Source organism: Pezoporus flaviventris, unplaced genomic scaffold (genome assembly GCF_033815535.1).
Source record: "Pezoporus flaviventris isolate CSIRO_AGI_PZ_B2104156 unplaced genomic scaffold, CSIRO_AGI_Pfla_v1 ptg000066l, whole genome shotgun sequence".
Taxonomy (NCBI): domain Eukaryota; kingdom Metazoa; phylum Chordata; class Aves; order Psittaciformes; family Psittacidae; genus Pezoporus; species Pezoporus flaviventris.
Window position 1 is genome coordinate 11,400,996 of NW_026892614.1, and position 20,851 is coordinate 11,421,846.

Sequence of the window (20,851 nt, forward strand, 5' to 3'; positions counted from 1 at the left end):
TTGACCAAAATGCTGTTACATCTGCAAAAAGATAGATTACTGATGAGACTGGTAAATAACAAATAATGATAAGTTTTGGGAACATTGACTGTGTTAATAATTACCAGTGATCTGAGACTGACAGGAGTAATTTTAATAATTTCAGTGGGGCTTCTCAGGATATTTACATGTTTAAATTTAGCAGAATCAGAGTTGTGATAGTTCAGTTCTGCCTTTCAGTCTCAGTAGGCATAACTGGTATTGATTTAACAAGGAACTGTGTATGGGCAAGCACAAGCAAATCCAGCTCTCCACATGCTACTAGTTCTTGATCAGCTCTCAGTTCTAATGACAGCACTTTTGCTTTGGTGTGACAATTGTTGACTCATCTCTGTGAGAGGATACCTGTTTGAAACAGGGATCATTAGTCACCTCCCTACTCCCAAACTGAGGGGTTTTTGCATAAACAGGATTTTTCTTAAAACAGATTATTTTATTTCTGATGCACTGCTCATAATTACAAACTGCAGTTTAATGACTAGTCAAAAATCTGTTCTGGATGTTTCACATTGCCCCTCTTCAGTGAAGGGTGTCTGTAAATGGTACTCCCAGGTTCATGTTTCTTGTGTCCCAGTGGTTACAAAGTAAGGTGTTGCTGGCAAACTGTTAGCCCGTCCATTTTAGCCCACGTTCCAGAAAGTAAATCTGAGCTGCTTTTCAGGTGCAATGCAGCTTTAAGCTGCTTTTCAGGTGTAATGCAGCTTTAAGCATGAGTGTGCTCCCTTCTGGGCATGCACACTGTGCTAGCAGCAGAAAAAGTTTCCCCACTATCAGTGGCTAATGGCCTGTACCCCTCCTCTCATGTGCCTGACCATGACCTGAAGGGCAAAGTGAGACAAACTGCCCCTCCTTCATCCTTTACACCTTGGCTGAGCAACAGGATCGGTTTTCCATGTCTCATGTTTGATTGTGTTGAGAATGGCTAAGTGTAGACTCTATATGCCGCCAAGAGAGCACACCTTGCCTGAAGGCTGTCTTGTGCTTGTTACTGTGTGGCTTCCATGATGCTGTGAAATTTCCTGTGCCACAGGACTCTGGCAGTTCCTGATGGCTATAGTGCCTTTTGTTGAGCTTCAGCACTTGGGGTTCTCTGAAATCAGCCAGCTGAACACTTGCAATATTGATGTATTTTGATCGTCCTGTTCAACCTGTTCTGTCCCAGCTGTGTCACCTGCAAAATTGCTGTGTCCTGTGAAGGTAAGTGGGAAAAGACAATACCAGTGGTGCAGCAGCCACCTGTCTGTCAGCAGGGACTCTCTATTTTGTATTCTCCTAGGCAGACCCCATCAGTGAGGGTCCCCAGCAGGCAGCCAGACACAGCACACCTGGTGTGGGTGTGAAGACTAGTGCTTTTACCTTGTATTCTAGAGCTGGATTGCTTGTTCTGCATTCAGTTGGGTGTTAGTGCCAACAAAACTGTTAATGCTGACCGTTCAAAAAGTGTGTAAAATGTTACACCAGAAGAGCTGTAAGTATTTGCTTCAGCCTCTGAGTGCCTTGCAACTTTCTGTGCCTTTCCAGTTACCACATTGTCCAGCATTTAAAATCACGTTCTGGACAGGCAAGTCTAAAAAGAGACCCCAGTTAGGTGCCTAATTTCAGGGATTTAGTAACAGATCAAAACTTCCTTATGCATCAGTTGTGCCTTGTCCCGAGTTGCAAAATCAGCTGAACACATGTGGGTCTTTTCCTGTTGGATCAGCAATCCACTCCTATCCATGCAGCTGCAGCAGCACGATTATGCCTACAGAGCAAAGCTGGGGGGAAGAGGTACGAATGGTTCCTCGTAATGCTGTCCCCCAAGCTGCACGCCTTTGAAGGCCCCAAGAGGTGCTGGGTTTTAAGGAAAATCCTCTCAAGGACTGATCCTTACATGCTTTACCAACCTGCTGTAAGGTACCCAGCAGCTGCCGTTCGGCAGAGCCACGTTGCTAGGGCAACTTCTCACTGCTTTCCATTTAACCTGCTCTCGGGGACAAGACCATCTTGCGCAGGCTTTAAGGGCCGGTCCGGGGGTTGTGGTTAGTTGTGTTGGGTTTTGGTTTGGTTTTTTAAACTCTACCCTGGATGAGGCCAGATGGCCACCATTAAGGTATGTTCACACACAAAGGGCGCTGCCCGAGGCACTGCCAAAGCAAGGTTACCTTGTACCCGCGGTGACATCCCGCTTCCCTCACGGGCGAAGGCGCGCGTTGGACGCGCGCCGGAAGTGACGCGACCCTAGCGTGTCTTCCCTCACGCCGCGGGAAGCCATGAAGGGCCGGCGGAGGGTGGTGGCGGTGCGGGCCGGCCCGGAGCAGCAGCAGCAGCAGCAGCAGCAGCAGCAGTACCAGCAGCAGTACGTAGTGGGGCAGGTAGCTGACAGCCTCTGGCCGGCGGCGGCCCCCGCCGCGCCGCTCTCGGGGCTCTTCAGCGCCGCCGGCGCCCCGCCGGTGCTGGTGTCTGTGGTGAGTGCCGCTCTGCCCCGCGGTTCCCTCCTGCTTGCGCGTTCGTGGAATCGCAGAATCAACTAGGTTGGAAAAGACCTTTAAGATCACTAAGCCGAACCATTACCCCAGCACTGCCAAGGCCACCACTAAAAACTGAGGGTCTCATATACATGGTTTCTGAGCGCTTCCGGGGACGGTGATTCCACCACTGCCCTGCGCAGCCTGTTCCAATGCCTGGTCACCCTGTAGGTAAAGAAAGTTTTCATCATGTATAAGCTAAACCTCCCCTGGTGCAGCTTGAGGCCGTTACCTCTTGTCCAGTCACATGTTACTTCGTAGAAGAGACCGACCCCCTCTTCACTGCAACCTCTTTTCAGGTAGTTGTAGAGAGTGATAAGGTCTTCCCTGAGTCTTCTCTTCTGCAGACTAAACACCCCTGGTTCTCTCAGCCGTTCCTTCTCAGACTTGTGCTCCAGACCGTTCACCAGCTCAATTGCCCTTCTCTGGACCCGCTCCAGCGCCTCAATGTCTCTCTTATAGCTTGTGCCCAGAGGGGCTGAATAATGGTGGTGGGAAGGCAGGCAGCTGCCCAAGGGGCATGGACAGCCAAGGGTGCTTCCTTTTTGGAACTGAGAAGTAAATGGTTAGCGTGCAAGGCTGATGGTTGCTTACTGGGATGTGCTGTACCCACTCTCAGCCTGGAAGAGCCGTGGGGCGAGCGCCCCAGTGAGCAGGCAGGTCTGGGTGTTGGGTGCACCACTTCTTGCAGTTGTTGGCTTTGGGTAGTGGTGCTCCAAGTAAATTACAATATATAAACCAATTGTAGGTGTTTCTGGGATTGCTTTTTTCAACTTGGTTTGTGGGTGTTTTTTTAAAGAAAGAAAAGAAAAGAAAGCATGCAGAGGAAGTGGAGAAAGCAGAAGTGGAGAAAGCATCAGAAGACCAGAGCTTACCTGTCATAGAAGAACCTCCTGTAAAAGCAAAGAAAGCCAAAAAAAAGGAACTTTCAAAAGCAGATAAAAAATCGGCAAACAGGTGAGTAGATGATATCCCCATAGTAAGATTTAAAAAAAAACCAGCATCTGGATTATTCATAAGATTATGAATTCAGTGAAGCAGTAAAGCTCTATTTTACTCTTTATCTTGAACCTTGTGGTTAAGAAGATTGTGAAAATTTTCTGCAGTTTGCCCCAGGAGGCAGCAAATACAACTTCTTGAAGTTCTATGTCCATGAAATGCAGATCCCTGTTAGAGAGAGAACAGGCCTTGAGGTTGTAGATTTAGACCAGGTCTCTCTGGCACAGGGTGATACTTCGTAGTTGTAGCTGACTTTATCCAGCTGCCAAAGAAGGAGAGGCAGTTTCAGCATGAGCAAGGTACCAGACAGCAACACACAGCACCAAACAGTTAGTTGTCCTTATGGTCCTTGCCCACTACTATGATGCTGAATAACTGTATTAACACCATCTGTTCTCTTAAATACCTGGGGTTCAAACAAGACACTGTTGGTGCAAGCAGGAAACTGGTCTCTGGACAGTGAAGTTTGTGTGACTGTAGCTGGAGGCTAACACATTGTCCTCTCCCTGGCACTGTGTGCTGTTGCATCTTCCATGCCTATGAAGCTTGTTCGCTGTTTTGCTGTCAGTAGCTTTCCAGAGGATTCTTCAGATCTGCTTGTTGTTCCTGCTGTTATGGCAAGTTTGGATAGATAGAGATAATGTTAGTGCATGAATGGATCCCAGAGGATGGATTCCTCTGAGTGTCCTAGATGCCAGGAAGAATTAAATCTCTCAAGTTCTGATGTGCAAAGATGTTGGAGATTTTTTCCCTTCCATTTTAAAGGTTATCAAATAATTATGAATTAAATTTTTTTTGTTACTCTACTAAATATCAGATACAATGTCCTGGAGACAGCAAATAGTTTTCCATGTTATGGGATGGTCAGATGTGTTTGTTTAATACATAACAAGCAATACAATGGTGATATTTTATGTTTAACATAATAATTTAAAATGTAAGTTAAAATATTTATTTTGGGGCTTCAATTCTTTGACCTCAAAAACTGTGGTTTTTTTCCTACCACTTATTATTTAGCTTGTCTTTTTTTGATAAGGGAGAGCGCTTTGGAGCAGGCAGATGAAGAGGAGGAGCAAAAACTGTTACAAAATAAAACCAAGCAAAAAAAAAAGTCGTCTTCTGCCATCACCAAAAGTGTTGTTAAATCAGATACAGGCACTACTGTAAAACAACAAAGGGAAAAAAAGGTGGTTGATGAATTGGTAAACAGAAGAACCGTCTTTGTTGGGAACTTGCCTGTCAACTGTACTACTCAGGTATGTGAGTGCTTTCTGGTGACTAAAGGGATGAAAAGAATTACCCCATCCCTTGGTTAGAGGGGAGGCTTCCAGCTGAGAGGTCACATGTATTTGTGTCTAAAATTCTTTTTTGGGAAAGCAGGAAATAATGCTTGTTATCTAAAACCATTAGAGGTGATCCCTTTTGTTTAGTGTAGTTAGGCTTTTTACAGTGGCAGAAAGAGCAGTTGCTCTTTAGTAGAATTTAGTTTCTTTTTCAGTAAAAAATTACTTAATAAATGAGAACTATAATTACAAAGTCTGATTCTAGTTTTGGTTGCAACTAATACTTCAGATTGTTGCATGAAATATGTTTGCCTTTATGCTTTCCTCCATAGCAAGGGGTACAAATTCAGTTTTGGCAATCTGTAAAATAAGAAGCTGCCACAAGAAACAGTTAGAAATTACTTGTCTTTTTTTAGTAGCCCTTTAATGGACTTTATATAAGTAAAATTAATATCATGTTAAAACCAATCTTGGTAGTAAATATTCAACAATAATTCTTATGACTAGGATGCAAAAATGTATTGAATATTTGTAATATCTTCTGTTTAGGTTCTGAAATCTCGTTTTAAAGAGTATGGACAAATAAAATCCATCCGATTCCGCTCTTTGGTACGTTATTTTCACTTATGTTGTATAACATAAGAATATTGTATAATAAGAATTACTTTTTTGTATTAAAGGGTCATATTCCTAAGGCTGTGTCTTCAGTAGTTCAGAAGTGGGTTTGGAGGTGTATTTTTTGCCATTAGAAGAATCCTTGGAGATTATACCACAAAAGCACCACAGATGCATCTTTGCTTTCCTCACATTTAACAGTTGATGGTAAAATGCATCAGAGTGGTATTCTGTCTGGAGGAAGGATGTCTTTATTACTGCTCATTTACCTGTTTTTTAAACCATAGTAGGAGAGACACAGTGATTGCAAATCAGTGTATTCTGTAACACAGTTGAAGATAACAGTCTTGGAACTCTGATGAAGTCAAAGCAAGCTGTCTAGTTCTGAGGTGTTTCTAGATCATCTCTAGGATGAGCTGCTTCCATCATCTGCTCACAGTACTGGCTGCATCGCTTGGGGGGGAATGGTACCTGTTTGAATTCCTTGTCTTATTTGAGATAAATTTACACTAGGCCTGCTTAACTAAAGCTCTTTTTATCTTAAAGGTTCCAGCAGAAGATACTTTATCCAAAAAGTTAGCAGCAATAAAGTAAGTTCCTCTTGTGAATTTCCTGCTTTATTTTTCAAGGCAAAAATAATTTTTAAGTGTTGGTTGTTACATGTTTAGCTATGCTTACTTTTTCATTTTGTGTTTCTTTGACTTTTATAATTATCTTTGTGTGTATGTAAGTTTTCTTCACAAGTGAAAAAGAATTATGTGCCTGGTGCACCAGTAATTCATTATCTTAGGCTGCATTCCTTATATTTTAGGAAGGAGGAAGATGCAAAATCCTTAATTCCTTTGGATATAGTTATGAACTGAGGAAGCTTGGACAGGATGCTCGTGCAGGCTGTATGTCATGCACAGTGGGACTCCATCATACATTTAAGAGAAAGAGAGTTGTTTCTGTGCACACAAGAGGTGGCATAAATATGTTTAACAAGAAGTGCTTATGCACGTCTTTTTCATGTTCCAGGCGTAAGGTGCACCCTAATGCGAAGTTTGTTAATGCTTACATTGTATTTAAAGAAGAATGCGATGCCATTAAGGCTCTGAAGGAGTAAGTCTCAGTTTTGTTCCTCATTCCCTGTTGACGAGGTTCTGCTTGAATCAGAATACAATGTTTTTTCAAGCTTAAATGTAAATTTGCTTTTAGAATAATGCTGTACAATGATACTGCAAATGAAGTGACAATTAATTTAAAAAACCTTTTGCTTTTGGCTGCAACAGAAATGGAACAGAAATTGCTAGTGGATTTCACATCAGAGTTGACATTGCATCAAAAAGCAGTTCGGTAAGGAAGATGTATGACTAGAAACCCCTTTTCTGGTTGTTTTTGTTGCTGTAACAAATAGCTCACTGTCTTGTATCTTGGATTTTTTTTTTAGCATGACAATAAGCGATCTGTATTTGTGGGAAATCTCTCATATGGTAAGTCTGAAATGGATTGTTATGCATCGTTACTTAACATGCATAGAATATGTTGACATTGTGGGGGGTTATTTGTTGATATTTTGGGTAGCATGTTTAGGTAGCTAAATACCTTTTGCTGGAATTAATTTTTTAAATAGCAGTTTTATTTTTTAACTGAAATACCTAAAGGGTCCATAAGTTACTGGCAAGTTCTGCACATTAATTGTTTTCTTGATTGTAGCTAGAACTGCAGGTACCTTTAGTTCTTGTTGGTGCTGGATGTTTTTAAGATAAGTATGACTAAACTGCATAGGCCATAGCTTCCTAACTGTTAAATGTGTACTGGTACCTGTTTGTGGACTACTTCCAAGTGATACACAGAGGTGGCTTCTTGTTCTGATGCTGTCTGTGAGCCACAGGCTGAATGCCTCTGTCCAGGCAGCTATAGGCAATCGGTTGTTAGCTGTGTGAAGGGGCTTACTGTATAGTTGAGGTCCGTGCTTGACCAATGTTCAGCTGCTGCTGAGCAGACTGGAGAGTATACGGTATTGCCATCGGGTATGATCCACAGGAGTGTATTCATGGAGTCAGGGTGCTTGGAATGAGCATCTTACTTGGGGGTGGTGTGGATGTGTGAAGGCTGAAGGTGTGAAGGCATGCCCCATGCCCATGGCCTGTTTCAGAGCCAGTCATGTACTGCTGACAGTAATGCTAAAACAAATAGGCTTTAGACTTCAGCCTTAAACTGGACCTGTCTGAAAATGAGATAGGTAAAAAATCTGCGGTGATGTTACTAATGCCTGATGTGTAGAGTTTGCGTCAGGTCTGCATATTCCTCTGGACATCCTGCACAGAAAACAGGACATTTGCAGTGGTAGGGAAGTCAGCAGCTTGAACCTTTCTCAGCCCTCCCATGGCTGTCATTAAACTTGTACTCCTAAATTCAGCCCCTCCCTGTAGCAGAGACAAGGTTACATTTATGTAAAGGGATCTACCACAGTATGAAGCATACCTACACAGAAAAGAGAACAACCTGTGGTTTTGTATTGGTATGTCATGCTTGTCTGTTCATGTAGGCACAAGACTGAGAAAGCCTCATGCATCTGGCCCTTATCAGAATAATCATACAGCAACTGTGGTTGGAAACTGTAGATGTTCTTCCTTCTCCCCCATTCAGATAAAATTCACAGCTCTGTCAGTGAGCATTAGACTTCAGGAACTGCTGGCGCAAGCTCATTATCTGCTAGAAAGAGATTTCTGGCATCAGAAAGAGCTGCACCAGTCTAAATGTCCAGTATAGTCAAACCATAAATGAAATTATTTGAAAATACTATGTTGGTCTTTGCCTTTGTTCTTCTTTGTGGTTTATGTTCTACTCTTCAAAGCTAGAAAATCTTTAACTTTCGAAGTAAATAGCACTTTGTAAAGTCTGCCCTCTTAACTTGCTGGAATGTTTCTGAGCCACTGATGTTTGTGTACCTATACATATAAATATATAATGCTTGTGTACCTAAACTGGTAAACACGAAACACTTGGGTTTGGCCCAGGCTCCTAAGGCTGCGTGCCTGATGGAAGAGGCATCTGTTTTGTTGTGCTTGCCTGCAGACATCAGTGACGATGCTGTGCGAGAGCACTTCTCTGTGTGTGGAGGTGTCGTGGCAGTGCGGATCGTGAGGGACAGAAGCACCGGCCTGGGGAAGGGCTTTGGCTACGTCCTCTTCGAGGTACGTGTGAACTGGGTGTTCTTCACCATCTGAATTCAGGGGTTGCCTTTATGGCATTTACTTTTTATTTGTATGTGACATTAAATGGTGGTGGTGGTAGTATGGTTGTTAAAAGCAGCTTGGAAGACCGGTTCTGTGGAAGCAGAGACAAAACAAACTGGTTTAGGTTGTGTACAAAGAAAAGTTGTAAAACTTTGGGGTGAAGGAAATGAACTTTAAGGGAAGGACTTAAAGGAGGGACAAATAAGTTCTCTTGTTATAACTGCAGTGTTCTCCCATTTCTTATGTGTGCGAGTATGAGTGCAATTCTTTCCTGAAGCCTTTTTGCTCCATGGCTCTCTATTTTGGGTCCAGTACAGCTTTCTTTCTCATGTCAGTCTCCCAGCCTCGCCTTCCTTAGTTTATTTCCTTTGATTCGGAGAAATGTCCAGGAACTAGCCAACAAAGTTTAAGTTGACAAGAAGGTATTCTTTATTGCAGGCACGGGGGATAGCTCCTCCTAGCGTGTCTCTTCCAAGCATCAACCAGGCTGTGATTATATTTCCTTAAACATACATATTCATTAGATTACATACATATTCATTGAGTTACTTATATATTACGTCATGCTTCTAGAATTCCTCCCGCATGTGCACTAAAATGTGGTAGTGGGCTTTGGGACCCCTGGTGGTTATTTCTTCATCATCTTCCTCTACATCACTTCGTTTTAGGATCGTTGTCATGTCAATAACCACCAGGCTGGTTCTGGCCAGTTCTTGTGCAGTGCTTATCTTAGCCATTTCCTTATCTCTATAGTTGCTAACAAAGCCTAACGTCCTTGAAGTTACTTATTTACAATCCCATTTTTCAATCAATCCCATTCTTCACCTTCAGCCTGATACATTTTTTCTGCAGTTTCTCCTTAATTTCTCTTCCTTTACAACCTCGCATAAGCTATTCCACAGCCCACTTTCAAGTATCTATGCCTCAGTGTGTGGGCTACCTGGGGAAGCTGGTGTTTCTAAGCAGAGCTGCTGTGTCATTCAGTAAACAGAGCAGCTTGGGCGCTCCTTATTGTAGAAAACCTGCTTCTGAAAATTAGAGGCAGGCAGCTGTTCATGTGGAAGGAGCTTTCAAACCGAACGTCTGTCCCTGTAGGATACGGATGCTGTGCATCTGGCTCTGAGGCTCAACGGGACGGATCTGATGGGAAGAAAGGTCCGGGTGCAGCGCTGCGGAAACAAAGGGAAAGTGCCACGGAAAACTCGTGGCCAGCCTCGTGCTCCGAAGGGCGGCGCTGGCACCGCCGCAGGGACCAAGCAGAGCCCTGACGATTCGTTTGTCGGGGAGACGGCCACGCCGCTTAGGAAGAGCGCCAAGCCAAAGAGACTGAGGACTGCCCCGGGAAGTAAAACGGGGAAGAAGAACAAACGCGCTTTTGATAAAAGTCAGACGTATACTGACGTGCGGCACCGTTACAAAGAGTGATGTATACGCGAGCTGCTATAAACGCTGTTGGTGAATTCGGCTGGAGTGGTTGTCGGGTTCTCCCGGTACGGCTGCGGGAGGGGCCGCACCGGGCAGCCAGCGCATGCGCTCCGTGGCGACGGGCGGCTTCCCCGCAGGCACTGGAACAGGCGCCCTCTGCGCCGCGGCTTGATGACGTCAGCGGAAGCGCGGAAGGGTCCTTTCTGGCTGCCCGCTCTCCCCAAGGTGCCTGCGGAGCTCGGCGCCGGCCGCTCGGCGGGAGGGTGGGGGCGGTGCGGCGGGACCTTCCCCTCTGCGCCGGGCACCATGATGGTGGGCAGGACCAGCGCCATCGCCGCGGGTCTTTGCGGGGCCCTTTTCATCGGTTACTGCATCTACTTCGACCGCAAGAGACGGAGCGACCCGAATTTCAAGAACCGGCTGCGGGAGCGTGAGTGTCCGGGCCTGCCCCTCCCCTCCCCGCGCCTCATGGCGGTCTCCCGCGGCTTCCCGCGCGCCCTGCCTTCGACAGCCGCCGCCTCTGGCCCGCGCGCGGGGCTCGGGTGTGCAGCACGTGACGCCTCGGTAGCGCCCCCCCGGCTGCCGGGACCCACCGCGGCCCAGCCCCGCCATGCGGGGGAGCGGCCCTTCAGCCCCCACCGCCGGAGCGGGTCGGGAGGCTGCGGCAGGGCCGGCCGCGGGCGGGGGGCTGGCGGGCGGCCTGTGCCCAGGTAGGCCCCGAGCCCCGGCGGGGCTGAGCTGGTGCCTCTCGACATCCCTTTGACTGAGCCAGGGGACGGGGCCTCCTTGCTGGGGCGGTTTTTATTGCACTTTGTGTAGTTATTGGGTAATCGGGGTTTCTGCATCACAGCCTTGGCTTGGAAATAGTTCCTATCCCCCTTATTTTCTTTTTAATTATTGCCATCCCACGCTCTCAGCCATACCATTATGGCCACTGCATTTATATGGTGATGTTTATGAAAGGATGTGATCTCTTACAGTGGAGTTGTGCTGCGGTAAGGCAGGAGCCAGGAGCTGCCCACAGGTATTTTATCTGTTGCATTCTTAACCCTCCTGGCAGCTCTGTTATTAGCTTCCAGGGTAAGAATGAATGCCAGAGAAAACTGTTGATTAATCCAAAATGTAGAGCGCTTTTCCCGTGGCTCTTCATTATTTCACATCTTCAACATTTATCTAGCTCTTTTAATAAATAGTGAAGGTATTAAGTGCAAGAGTAAGCCTGAGTACTCAAGGTGCTCTAATTCATCTAAGGTGCTTGAATGAATCATGAAAAATATTGTTGGATTACATGACTTTTCAAGGTCCCTTCCAACCCAGAATATTCTGTGATTTATGTGCTGGGTTGTTTCTGTCATGGGAATATGTATAGTATTCCTTTTGATAACTAATCTAAAGATAAGAAGTTACCATTAAAGTAAACTTTCCCATCAAGTAAACACAACGTGATCAGTAGTTTTGTGAATGGAAGAGTCAGTAACTAGATGGGTTAAAAATTGCTATTTGCCTCATGATGCTTGAACATAACTTAACGGCTTTAATTTGTTGCGTGACCAGCACTGATGCTTCACAGAGTATTAATTTGGCTTTCTGTCAGCTCTTCCACAGCAAATTATGTCTTTCAAATACTTCAGCTGAAGGCCCTTGCTCATTTACGTAGAATGTTAGACATATACTTGTGTGCCTTCACACAACTCATTGTGAAGTTTTAGGTATAAACTGGTACATGCTTGTCTTGCAGAAGCAAACACAATTTTTGTAGTATAATCTTCTTTATACGATGTTAAATACAAAGTAGAGGAAATACTGGATGATGTAAGATTTTTGCAGAAGCACTGAAAGTTATTTTTGCATCCCATGGTTTTCATTACCTGAGCTCTATCCAGTAATGTTCTGAATAAACCTTAAGACTTGCTCTGATTATGAACTAACATTTTCTTTAAAGTGGAAAATATCCATTGTGGTTTGATAGGTAAAGGCTGTTGCTATTAGGAGGACATCACTGTATGACTTGTGATCCTTGGACGTGATTCACTGGGCTGCTTTTAGTTTTCAAGCTTTAGATAATATCAAGGAATTTGGGTTTATTTTTGGTACTGTAGCTGATTCTTTAGTGTGGATGCTTCTGTGGTGATGCCAGCTACCTGATCATTACAGTGCTTTTATTGTTGGATAGCAAGGCTGGGGCTGCAAAGTATTTGACAAAAAAAGGTCCAGAGCAGCAGCCAGTTGCAGTTCTTTAGATGAAGATACACCATTTCTTGGGCAATAGTAAGGGGTGTTTGACTAAAAACATACAGAAACCACCTTTATAGCAGATCTGTTCCACTAATCTTCTTAGGATAAGATTATTTTTCAGTCTCTGTGGTGCAGTGTCACCAAAATTTGGGGAGGACATGAGCCAACATGTCAGTGTATTGCCTGGTGTATTTGGTCAAGTGCCTGCTGACAAACGAAGAACCAGGATTTTTTTTTTGCCATCCCAGTTACATTGTGCCTCTGTTAGGGTTGTGTTAGGATCAAAGTTCATGTTGCAAAGGCTCATCATAAAAGTGAAGTGTTAAGGTTTCAGGATTAAAAAAAAATAATAATAAAAAAAAAATCCTGGGAGACTGAAAGATCTGGACTCCAGTTTTCCAGATGTCTTAATCTCATTAACCCTTTTTTGCTTTTCTTAGGGTTTGGTGTTGCCAGTTTGGGGAGCATGTCCATATTTAATCTTAGGACCAAAAAAATAGCAAAGCTATAAACATCTGGAGCTGCTTCCACAGCTGTATTTTACAATGATAAGCTTTTAGTTGTGTTTCCTAGTCGTGTTCTGGAATTTATGAACCAGAACTGTTATAGAATCATAGAATAGAATCATAGAATAGTTAGGGTTGGAAAGGACCTTAAGATCATCTAGCTGCAACCCCCCTGCCATGGGCAGGGACAAAAAACAGCTGTATAAAGACAGCCACAACTTCTTACCATGCAGAACTTTGCTTCAGAGCACCTTCCACCTGGACAGGTGAGTGCAGGGAGAGCTGTGGGCAGACTTTACAGATGGGAGCAGAAGATGCAAATGGCTTTCTGGTCATTTCTCTCCTTTGCGGAACTGGCTGTGAAGCTGCTGGGGCAACTCGGGGATTTTCACAACCTGTGCCAGCATGACAGGTTATAATGTTTGGAAACTCACTCTGCATCAACAAGAGCTGTGCCTGAAGGACCTGCATGTTGTGCAGTTTGAGAGCTGAAGTTTAGCTTTCTGGTTTGGATGGATGCACATGCTTTTTGACGTTAACTAGGATTTCTTCTATGAAGGATTGCTCTTCCCCTTTCCTAAATGTGGTAATGTCTTTAGAAAAGAGGGAAGTTTTTCTTGGAGGTCCTTGAGGGAAAGCAAAAACCAAAAATATATGGCGTTTGAGGTTGGGTTTTTTCTGGTGGATTTAGTTTTATCCCTGAAGCTATTGCTTCTTGCTTACACAAGTTACATTAGCAGTGCTACCCACTCATAGGGGAAGAATTCCTAAATAGCTTTTAGAGCTGTTTGGGATTTTTTGGGGTGGTGGTGTTTTTTTTTGGTTGGTTGGTTAGGTTTTTTTTTGTGATTGTATTAACTAGTGGACTTTTAGAGATACCTGTGAAAACATATTAAGAAAAGGAAGTCAAATTGCGTAGTAATCAGACTTGGAAGTCTGTAGGTCAGTGTTCAGTTTTAAAATCTTGGCAATTCTTCACATTACTATTTTCAGGTTAAAGTATATGATGTCATATGAGATCAGTGGTTAAAAGCTTTTATTAAATAATTACAGTTACCAGCATATCTCTGCTGGTTACTATGCTTGCAGTTAGTAACTTACTAACTAAAGTAGTTTTCGGTACTTACAGCTAGTTACAGTTACTTTATATCTCTGATTACTTAACCTGGTGAGTGATATCTCTTGTGATATTTTAGAAGATGTCATAGTCTCACCAAGAAAACAGTTTCCTCCTGAAGAGGATGTACAAACATTATGTTGCTCTTTTTACTTTTCATTGATGTTTTCACTGTATGTGCTACAGTTGCGGTGTGGCTTGTTTTGATTGTGAAACATTTCACATGCTACTTTTTTTTTTCTTTAAGATTTTATGTATGAGCAAAGGTGGTTTGCCTGGTAGCACAGTTTAAAGTTTTGGGCAAATTAATGCTTCAGAAAACTCGGAGTGAGCTAATTGAAGGCATGAACTTTCAAGAAATATATATTCTTTAATATTGAAACCAACCATAATGGTAAAATTACAGAACACTACAGTTCTGTATGACAATTATAAAATTATATACACAGGTCAGTAAGTTGTAGAAATTCAGGTGTGAAGAGTTACTAAGGTATTGTAGAAGGTAAAAGGGTGATCCATGTAGTTAGAATGTGAAATCCCTGTATATGAAGAACACTTGATCTTGTCCATATATTTCTCATGTTACATTATCACTACTGGGAAATGGTATTCTTGAATGTCTGCATCATGTGGACAATAGCAGATACTTAATGATTAAATGGTTCAATTAGTTAAATAGTTCAATTATAGTCAAATAGTTCAAATTATGCTAAATCATATTTTGAACTATTTCTAGCTTGTAAAATTGTTGTTTAACCATAGGTTGTATTTTAAAAGTAATATTGGTATAACTTTCAGATGATGAACTGATGAGTTACAAAAATCATTATTCTCAGTAAATCAGTATGACTGTAATTATTCTTTCTTGTAAGAATAGTTGCTACTATAAAATATCTTTCTACCTACCCAAGTTCATTAAAAGCAAGCTATATGTAATTTTAATTACACTAGTTTTGCTGGAGTGGTACAGTTTTGTGTTGCAGACCAATGTTATGCCTTCAGGTTGAGCAGTTAAATCTGTAAATGTTTGCTTTCCTCAGAGCTCAGAAATGTAGACTTTAGTATTGCTCTTGCTGTGGGATGATGACATACTGCCACTTGTTTAGTTCCCAAGGCTTTGCTGTAAAGCAGCTGGGAAGGTACGTTTACGTACTGTGACCTGCTATGAAAATTAGGTAGCCTTACCTTGTAGGCAGTGTTTCTGTGTTTTATCATTGTTAGAAACCATGTGGAGAAGTCTTGTGTTCCTCAAATTCTCTTCCCGTCTTCATGCCTCTAGTGCATGAGGCCCTGCACGGTTGGTGTTTACCATAGCCAGCAGCAGGAAAATTGCCATTTTGAGTTGTTTTTCTACTGTCAGCCCTCATTAGACCTCTAAATGATATTCTGTTGCAGAGAGTGGGTTGCAGTCTTGTGTTCAATCTTCAATATTTGGAATGTATTATCAGTTTCTTATTCTGAAAATAACTTTGATTTGTTCACAGTTTCAAGCTGTAACCTGAAGGCTTTTTTTAATTGCAAATTAAAAATGTAAGATGTTTTCCTTCTTACAGGAAGGAAGAAGCAGAAGCTTGCCAAAGAGAAAGCAGGGCTTTCCAAGGTAATACTGTGTTCAATAATGCAGTGCTATTTTGAAACATCTTTAATTTGTAGTATTTGTAAGAATTGTTTAAAGGTCTATTTCGATTCCAGCATTAGAAACACTTCTGCAAGTGCCCGGTCTTTGGTTTCCTTAATGCTCATAAATGGTTGTTCCTTTTTTGTATTAGATAGAGGCCAGACAGTGCAACATTTCCTGTGTGATTTAATGGTGTTTTCCTCTTTAGTATTTACAAGGACTTTGCAAACTTAAAGATCATGATGTCGTATACCTATTACTGAACTTGATAGCTTTTTCCTATAATTGATTTCTCTTTCCTTGTTGCTGATGGATCCTGGAATAAAAGATAGACTTGTCTTAACCAGTTGTAAGAAATATAGTTGTGATAGACATAACACATCTTAGAGTTTATATTTGCTACAAAATTGTGAACTTAATAAACTGAGTAGGAGTATTTCAGGCGCTGTTTCTTTACATATTTGTGATGCGATGACATGAGATCCAAGTCTGATTTTCAGAGACATTCTCTGTACATTTAAGTTTGTGGTGACACTTCTAATTTATGAGGTTTTTCCTAGTTTCAGTGTACAATATGGTTGTGTGTTTGATTTCAGTTGAGAATGAAAGTTTGTTAGTTTGTCCCTTAAACAGCAGTTAAAAAACGACTTCAGCTTTACTCTGTGTGTTACAGCTGCCTGATTTGAAAGATGCTGAAGCAGTTCAGAAGTTTTTCCTTGAGGAGATTCAGCTTGGGGAGGAACTACTAGCGCAAGGTAATAGCATATCTTTTTTTGAAGGGTAAGTTGTAAAGTAATTTTTCTTTACCTTATCTAGAAGATGATTTTTATATACTAAGATCTTCTGGGAAGTCAAATTCACCTGGGAAAATGTTCACTTTTTTCTAACCTTCTGCATTCAGAAGATCCAGCAAGGGTGGAGGAAAGAAAAGTGTAGATTGAGTCTCAGTAGTTTAACCTACTGTTGATGGATGTTTTACGTAAATACAGGGTGGAAGAAGGTTTATTTCAAAACATGATTTGTTCTACAGGTGAATATGAGAAAGGTGTTGATCACTTGACCAATGCCATTGCTGTGTGTGGACAGCCGCAGCAGCTACTACAAGTTCTACAGCAGACTCTACCACCTCCAGTGTTTCAAATGCTTCTAACTAAGCTCCCTACAATAAGCCAGGTATGTGAAGTGTTCCCTGTTGGCTTGGTTTGAAAAGAATTGACCTACTTCTCTCATACACTACGTCAGTGTTGAGTATTGTTTTTTGCATATGTTCAGTTAGATTAAAAGAAGCTTTTTTTCACCTGAAATATTAAAAAGTGTACATGAAAAACACCATGTAGCATTAGTAGCAAACAAGGTAAAACAGAAATACAAAGCTCCTCTCATGCGTAGCTATGCTAAGCTCTTTTTTAATAGAGACAGACACCTGTCTGCAGCTGTGGTACTGTAAGTGGATCCACTGTTTCTCACATACAGGTCGGGGGCTCAGAAAAGCAGTAACTTTCTTGCACTGGGTCTTGAGCTTTATTTTTAAAAATTATATACCTACGAGTGCCTGTAGTGCTATAAAAATCCATTAGAATTAGTCTGTAGCTTTTGGTAGCATGTTGCTTCTGGGCCAGCTGTAAACACAAAATGTTAGCTAGCACCAGAGCATGACAGGTTTGGAAGCTTGCGGGTTTCCCTGTTATGAAATTCCCTCCCTTTTTAGCTTGAGTACTGTGCAGGAAATGTTAATGTTGGTGATACGCCAGCAGGCGAGTCTGTTATAAAATAAAAATTTGTTTTATGTTCCTGGAAACACAAGGGTACTGCCTAATGCTGTTACCTCACATAAAGCAGAAACTCAGTGCTGTGCATCAGTCAGCTCTCTTTACAGCCCAGGGCTGGTTACATTTTGGTTCAAGGTTCATATAGTTAGTAAAAACACTGAAAAGTGTCAGGTACATGAGATGTAAAGGTCCAGGGAAACAGTGATGAAAAATATTTCCTTAGAGGACAGTGACAAAAACCACACAGAGGTCATCACTGGAGGCTGATAGGATATTATTTGACTTCAACTTTGGTAGGCATTGCACAGTACGTAATTTCTGCAGAACTGACTTTAAACACTTACGTCAAGTAGGTTACCATTTTTAACATTAATTGGTTTGCTCAGTAATTACACTGCTTAAAGTTCAGTGTAAAATTACATTGCTTGATAATCAGTTGCCTACTGTCAATTTTATGTAATTGTGAATGAGTTTTTCTCCTTCTTACAGAGAATTGTAAATGCACAGTGCTTGGCTGAAGATGATGTTGAATGAGGTCACACCACACCAGGGGAAAAAATGTTTTCTTACCCCAGAAGATGAGCATCACTAGGGGCATAAAGGGGCAAACATAGTAGTTAATGGACTGTGTACCACATCGGGTTCTACCAGAGTTAAAATTAACTTTGTGTAGGTGGGTTTCGCAGGATTTTATTTATTATCCCAGTGAAAAGTGTATTTTGATAAGAATTCATTTTATAAATACACTGTGTTGAGTTATCAAAAGTATCACTGACTTCATTATTATTAAAATATGCAGTTGTAATGTTGTACATATAAAGACATAAACCTACGACCTATTAAAAACCCAATGCTCATTTTTGAAAAAACAAGGTTATGGCAATAAAGATTTATCTGCATTTGTGTGTCCCTATGGTACTACTTTTAATTTCAGAACATCTGGGTGTCAGAGCAAGTGATCTAAAAATGACTTAACATTAAAATTTATTTTTAATGTTACGGCTGGTCTTCCAATGCTTTTAAGCAAGTTTAAAACCTTGTGTCATTTTGTGAGGAAATAGATGTGTGATCATTTAAACAGTAACCGATCACCTTAGAAAGAAACGCAAATCAGAATGAGAATAGCTGGCTGGCTGCAGAAGGAATGACAAATCCGTTTGTCAGTAACAATAACATCTAAAGTGATGCAAGTCAAAACTGTATTTGGCAAACATGAAAGCTTTGTTAATGCGGGTGTCTGAAACAAAGCTATTTGGAATAGAATCTGGGGCAGATTGTAAGAGCACAAAAGCTGGGCTTTTTTGAAAGCTTGAAACCTTTTTGCAAGATAGGCAGTTAACATTTCAGTCTCTAGTCTTCAAGACCATAGAAAATGGTTGTTAACAGTATTTGGCATTTGTCTTAAGAAACAAAATTGCACTGATAAGGTGAGATGATGATATCCCTAGGCTAAACTAGCTAAAGCTAATAGATATAGAAAGATGTTGTGAAATTTTGGTATGGTATGATACCATAAACTTGAACTTAGGTAGGTTTTTTTCCTTTGCCAGCGAAAAGGAGGCAAGTAATGTACAGGCTCAAGTGAAAAACAGAACCATACTTCTGGAAGCAAGTTTTCCATGGACAGGGTGTTCTAAATGTGAAACCAGATTGGCTTCCACTGTTCTCTGGTTTTGTGCTCTCACCACTCGTTTGTCAGAAGAAACAATGAAAAACACTGCTTTGTATTTTTGGTGTGGTGGCTTGTTTTAACTTAAGGAGAAAATGAAAGTGATTTAAGGTGTCTATCTTTCAGAGCGGCTGATAGTTTGTGCTGATGATGCCAATACAAGGTACTAGGTGGCATAGTCCAAGTAGAAGTGAGATACTCGGAGAGCACTTTAGCCAACATTCCCATCTGTCACTCTGAAGCCTGGTGTAAGTTTCCTCAAAGTCAGATTTTTCCAAACCGTAGGTCTCAGTGTTTCAGAAATAGCCTTGCACAGATCTTTTGAGAGGTTAAGTGGGTAGTTAGTGGTCGCTTAGCAATCAAGTACCCGAATTTGGGAGTAGAAATCACTCTTACTGAATCAGTCTGCTTAGACAGTTTGCCATGGGAGAGATATTTCCCCGTTAATTCCTTGAAAACACAATTTCCCAAGATTTGAGGTGCTGTCAAATCTTCCTGTAATGCAAAAAAAACCTGAAGTTAATGGCTGGTACAAACATAAATTCTGTGAACAGCTGGCTGTAGTTCAGTCTTTCTGTTGTGCGGAAATTGTTCAGGTAGCATAAGGTGAAGCTCAGTAGCCATGATCTTCAGGTGACAACGGCTGGTGTGCTCTTTCCATTTTAATTTGTTTTAGAGGGACAAAGTTATTCTGTACCTAGAAAACGTAAGAAAAACTGGGAAATTGCAGAAGGGTCCACTGTTTTTAATGAGTACAGTGAGGCTTTCTGGAGTTTTCCTTTCTAACCCTTACAGGCAAAAAGTAAGGATTCATAGGTTATGCTGACAGAACTGTTGGCATATTTACTTGTTGTCCTTGCTGGTGGTGGTTGCTTCAGTATAGTATCTTTTTGGTTCAGCTTTTAATGTTTCTTAAAGTAAATCCAAGTCTTCCACCCTGCCTCAAAAAACAAACCCAAACAGTGTAAGGCAGGTGGCACCCTTCCTTCAAACCTGAACAGTTTTCCATGCTCTTTGGTATAATGTCAACAACTTGAAGTCAGTTTAGTTTACAGAAAGCTCTCCTGAACAAAATTATGATTTAGCAAAGCCGGGTGCCAATTCTGATTCTGATGGAAGACTTGGTGGTAGTCTGTTTATGTGTACAGATGATCATTGCTTTAACAAACATCATAGATACACATTGCTTTAACCCCTTTTGGTTTTCTTGATCCTGAAAAGTTAGATGCAGACAAAATTTTAGATAGCATAGTTTAAATGTAGTCTTAAGTACAAGTTTGTTCTCATATTTTATTACTCAGAAGTACCTGCTTTGTATGCTAAAGTGAACTCTGGTACCTGTTTTCAGTGCCTTGGCTAATAGGGTGGGGATGTTGAATCCTTTTGAATCCTTTTAACAAGGCTTAAGGTAGTTTCTTTTTTTCTCCCCAAATCTCCTGGTGAAGCTGGTAACCAACAAACTGAAGACTTGAGGATATTGTCTGGAATGAGAACTGGCTGTTGCTCCAGCAATGGCAGGCTGACGCTGGTGTGTAGCTAGCATGCACAGCCCATGGATGGAGGAGGCTGTAATTCAGAGCTGGTTTCAGGCATCAGCAAAGTGCAGGTCATCGGAAGTGTAGTGATGGATGTATTGCATCAGTCGCAGTAGTGCCATTGTGTTAGCTGTATATAGTGCAGTGTTTTCACCTGTGCAAATCAGAAAAAGGCAGAAGTGAGCCATTCTAGTTGTGGGTTTGCTGCTGCTGGGCTCTGTAATCTTAGTTTACTGCAGGTAAAACTACTAATCTTTTTCCCAGAAAGTGTGATCTTCCCTTATGTGGTGCTCCAAGGGCAAGGCACTTGATT

At 41.9% G+C, this 20,851-nt stretch overlaps 2 protein-coding genes and 1 non-coding gene across 8 annotated transcripts in view; all 3 read left to right on the forward strand.

The window, feature by feature from the left end:
- The first annotated feature begins 2,291 nt into the window (after positions 1-2,291).
- On the forward strand, positions 2,292-10,341 carry RBM34 (RNA binding motif protein 34). The gene is made up of 11 exons (XM_061471751.1): positions 2,292-2,486; positions 3,346-3,503; positions 4,582-4,801; positions 5,378-5,437; positions 5,990-6,033; positions 6,461-6,544; positions 6,715-6,778; positions 6,873-6,915; positions 8,504-8,622; positions 9,760-10,154; positions 10,186-10,341. Exons 1-10 carry the CDS (start codon positions 2,292-2,294, stop codon positions 10,087-10,089), a joined length of 1,317 nt encoding a protein of 438 aa, XP_061327735.1. The 3' UTR covers positions 10,090-10,154; positions 10,186-10,341.
- A 22-nt stretch (positions 10,342-10,363) lies between these two features.
- The window catches only part of TOMM20 (translocase of outer mitochondrial membrane 20), a 112,733-nt gene continuing 102,245 nt past the window's right edge, over positions 10,364-20,851 (forward strand). For 4 of the 6 annotated variants that reach the window (XR_009746564.1, XR_009746563.1, XR_009746562.1 and 1 more), the window contains exons 1-4: positions 10,364-10,519; positions 15,501-15,547; positions 16,239-16,320; positions 16,596-16,738. Coding sequence is in view for 3 of the 6 variants with exons in the window: in XM_061471245.1 (XP_061327229.1) it covers positions 10,396-10,519; positions 15,501-15,547; positions 16,239-16,320; positions 16,596-16,738 (396 nt within the window). In the remaining 3 variants the exon portion in view is untranslated. Of the gene's footprint in view, positions 10,520-10,698; positions 10,800-15,500; positions 15,548-16,238; positions 16,321-16,595; positions 16,739-17,823; positions 18,234-20,851 lie in introns of those variants that run through there. The other 2 variants (XM_061471248.1, XM_061471247.1) reach the window with 2 other exon arrangements.
- LOC133278687 (small nucleolar RNA SNORA14) lies at positions 11,126-11,260 on the forward strand. Its single transcript, XR_009746651.1, has one exon. It is a non-coding gene; the product is annotated as a small nucleolar RNA SNORA14 (small nucleolar RNA).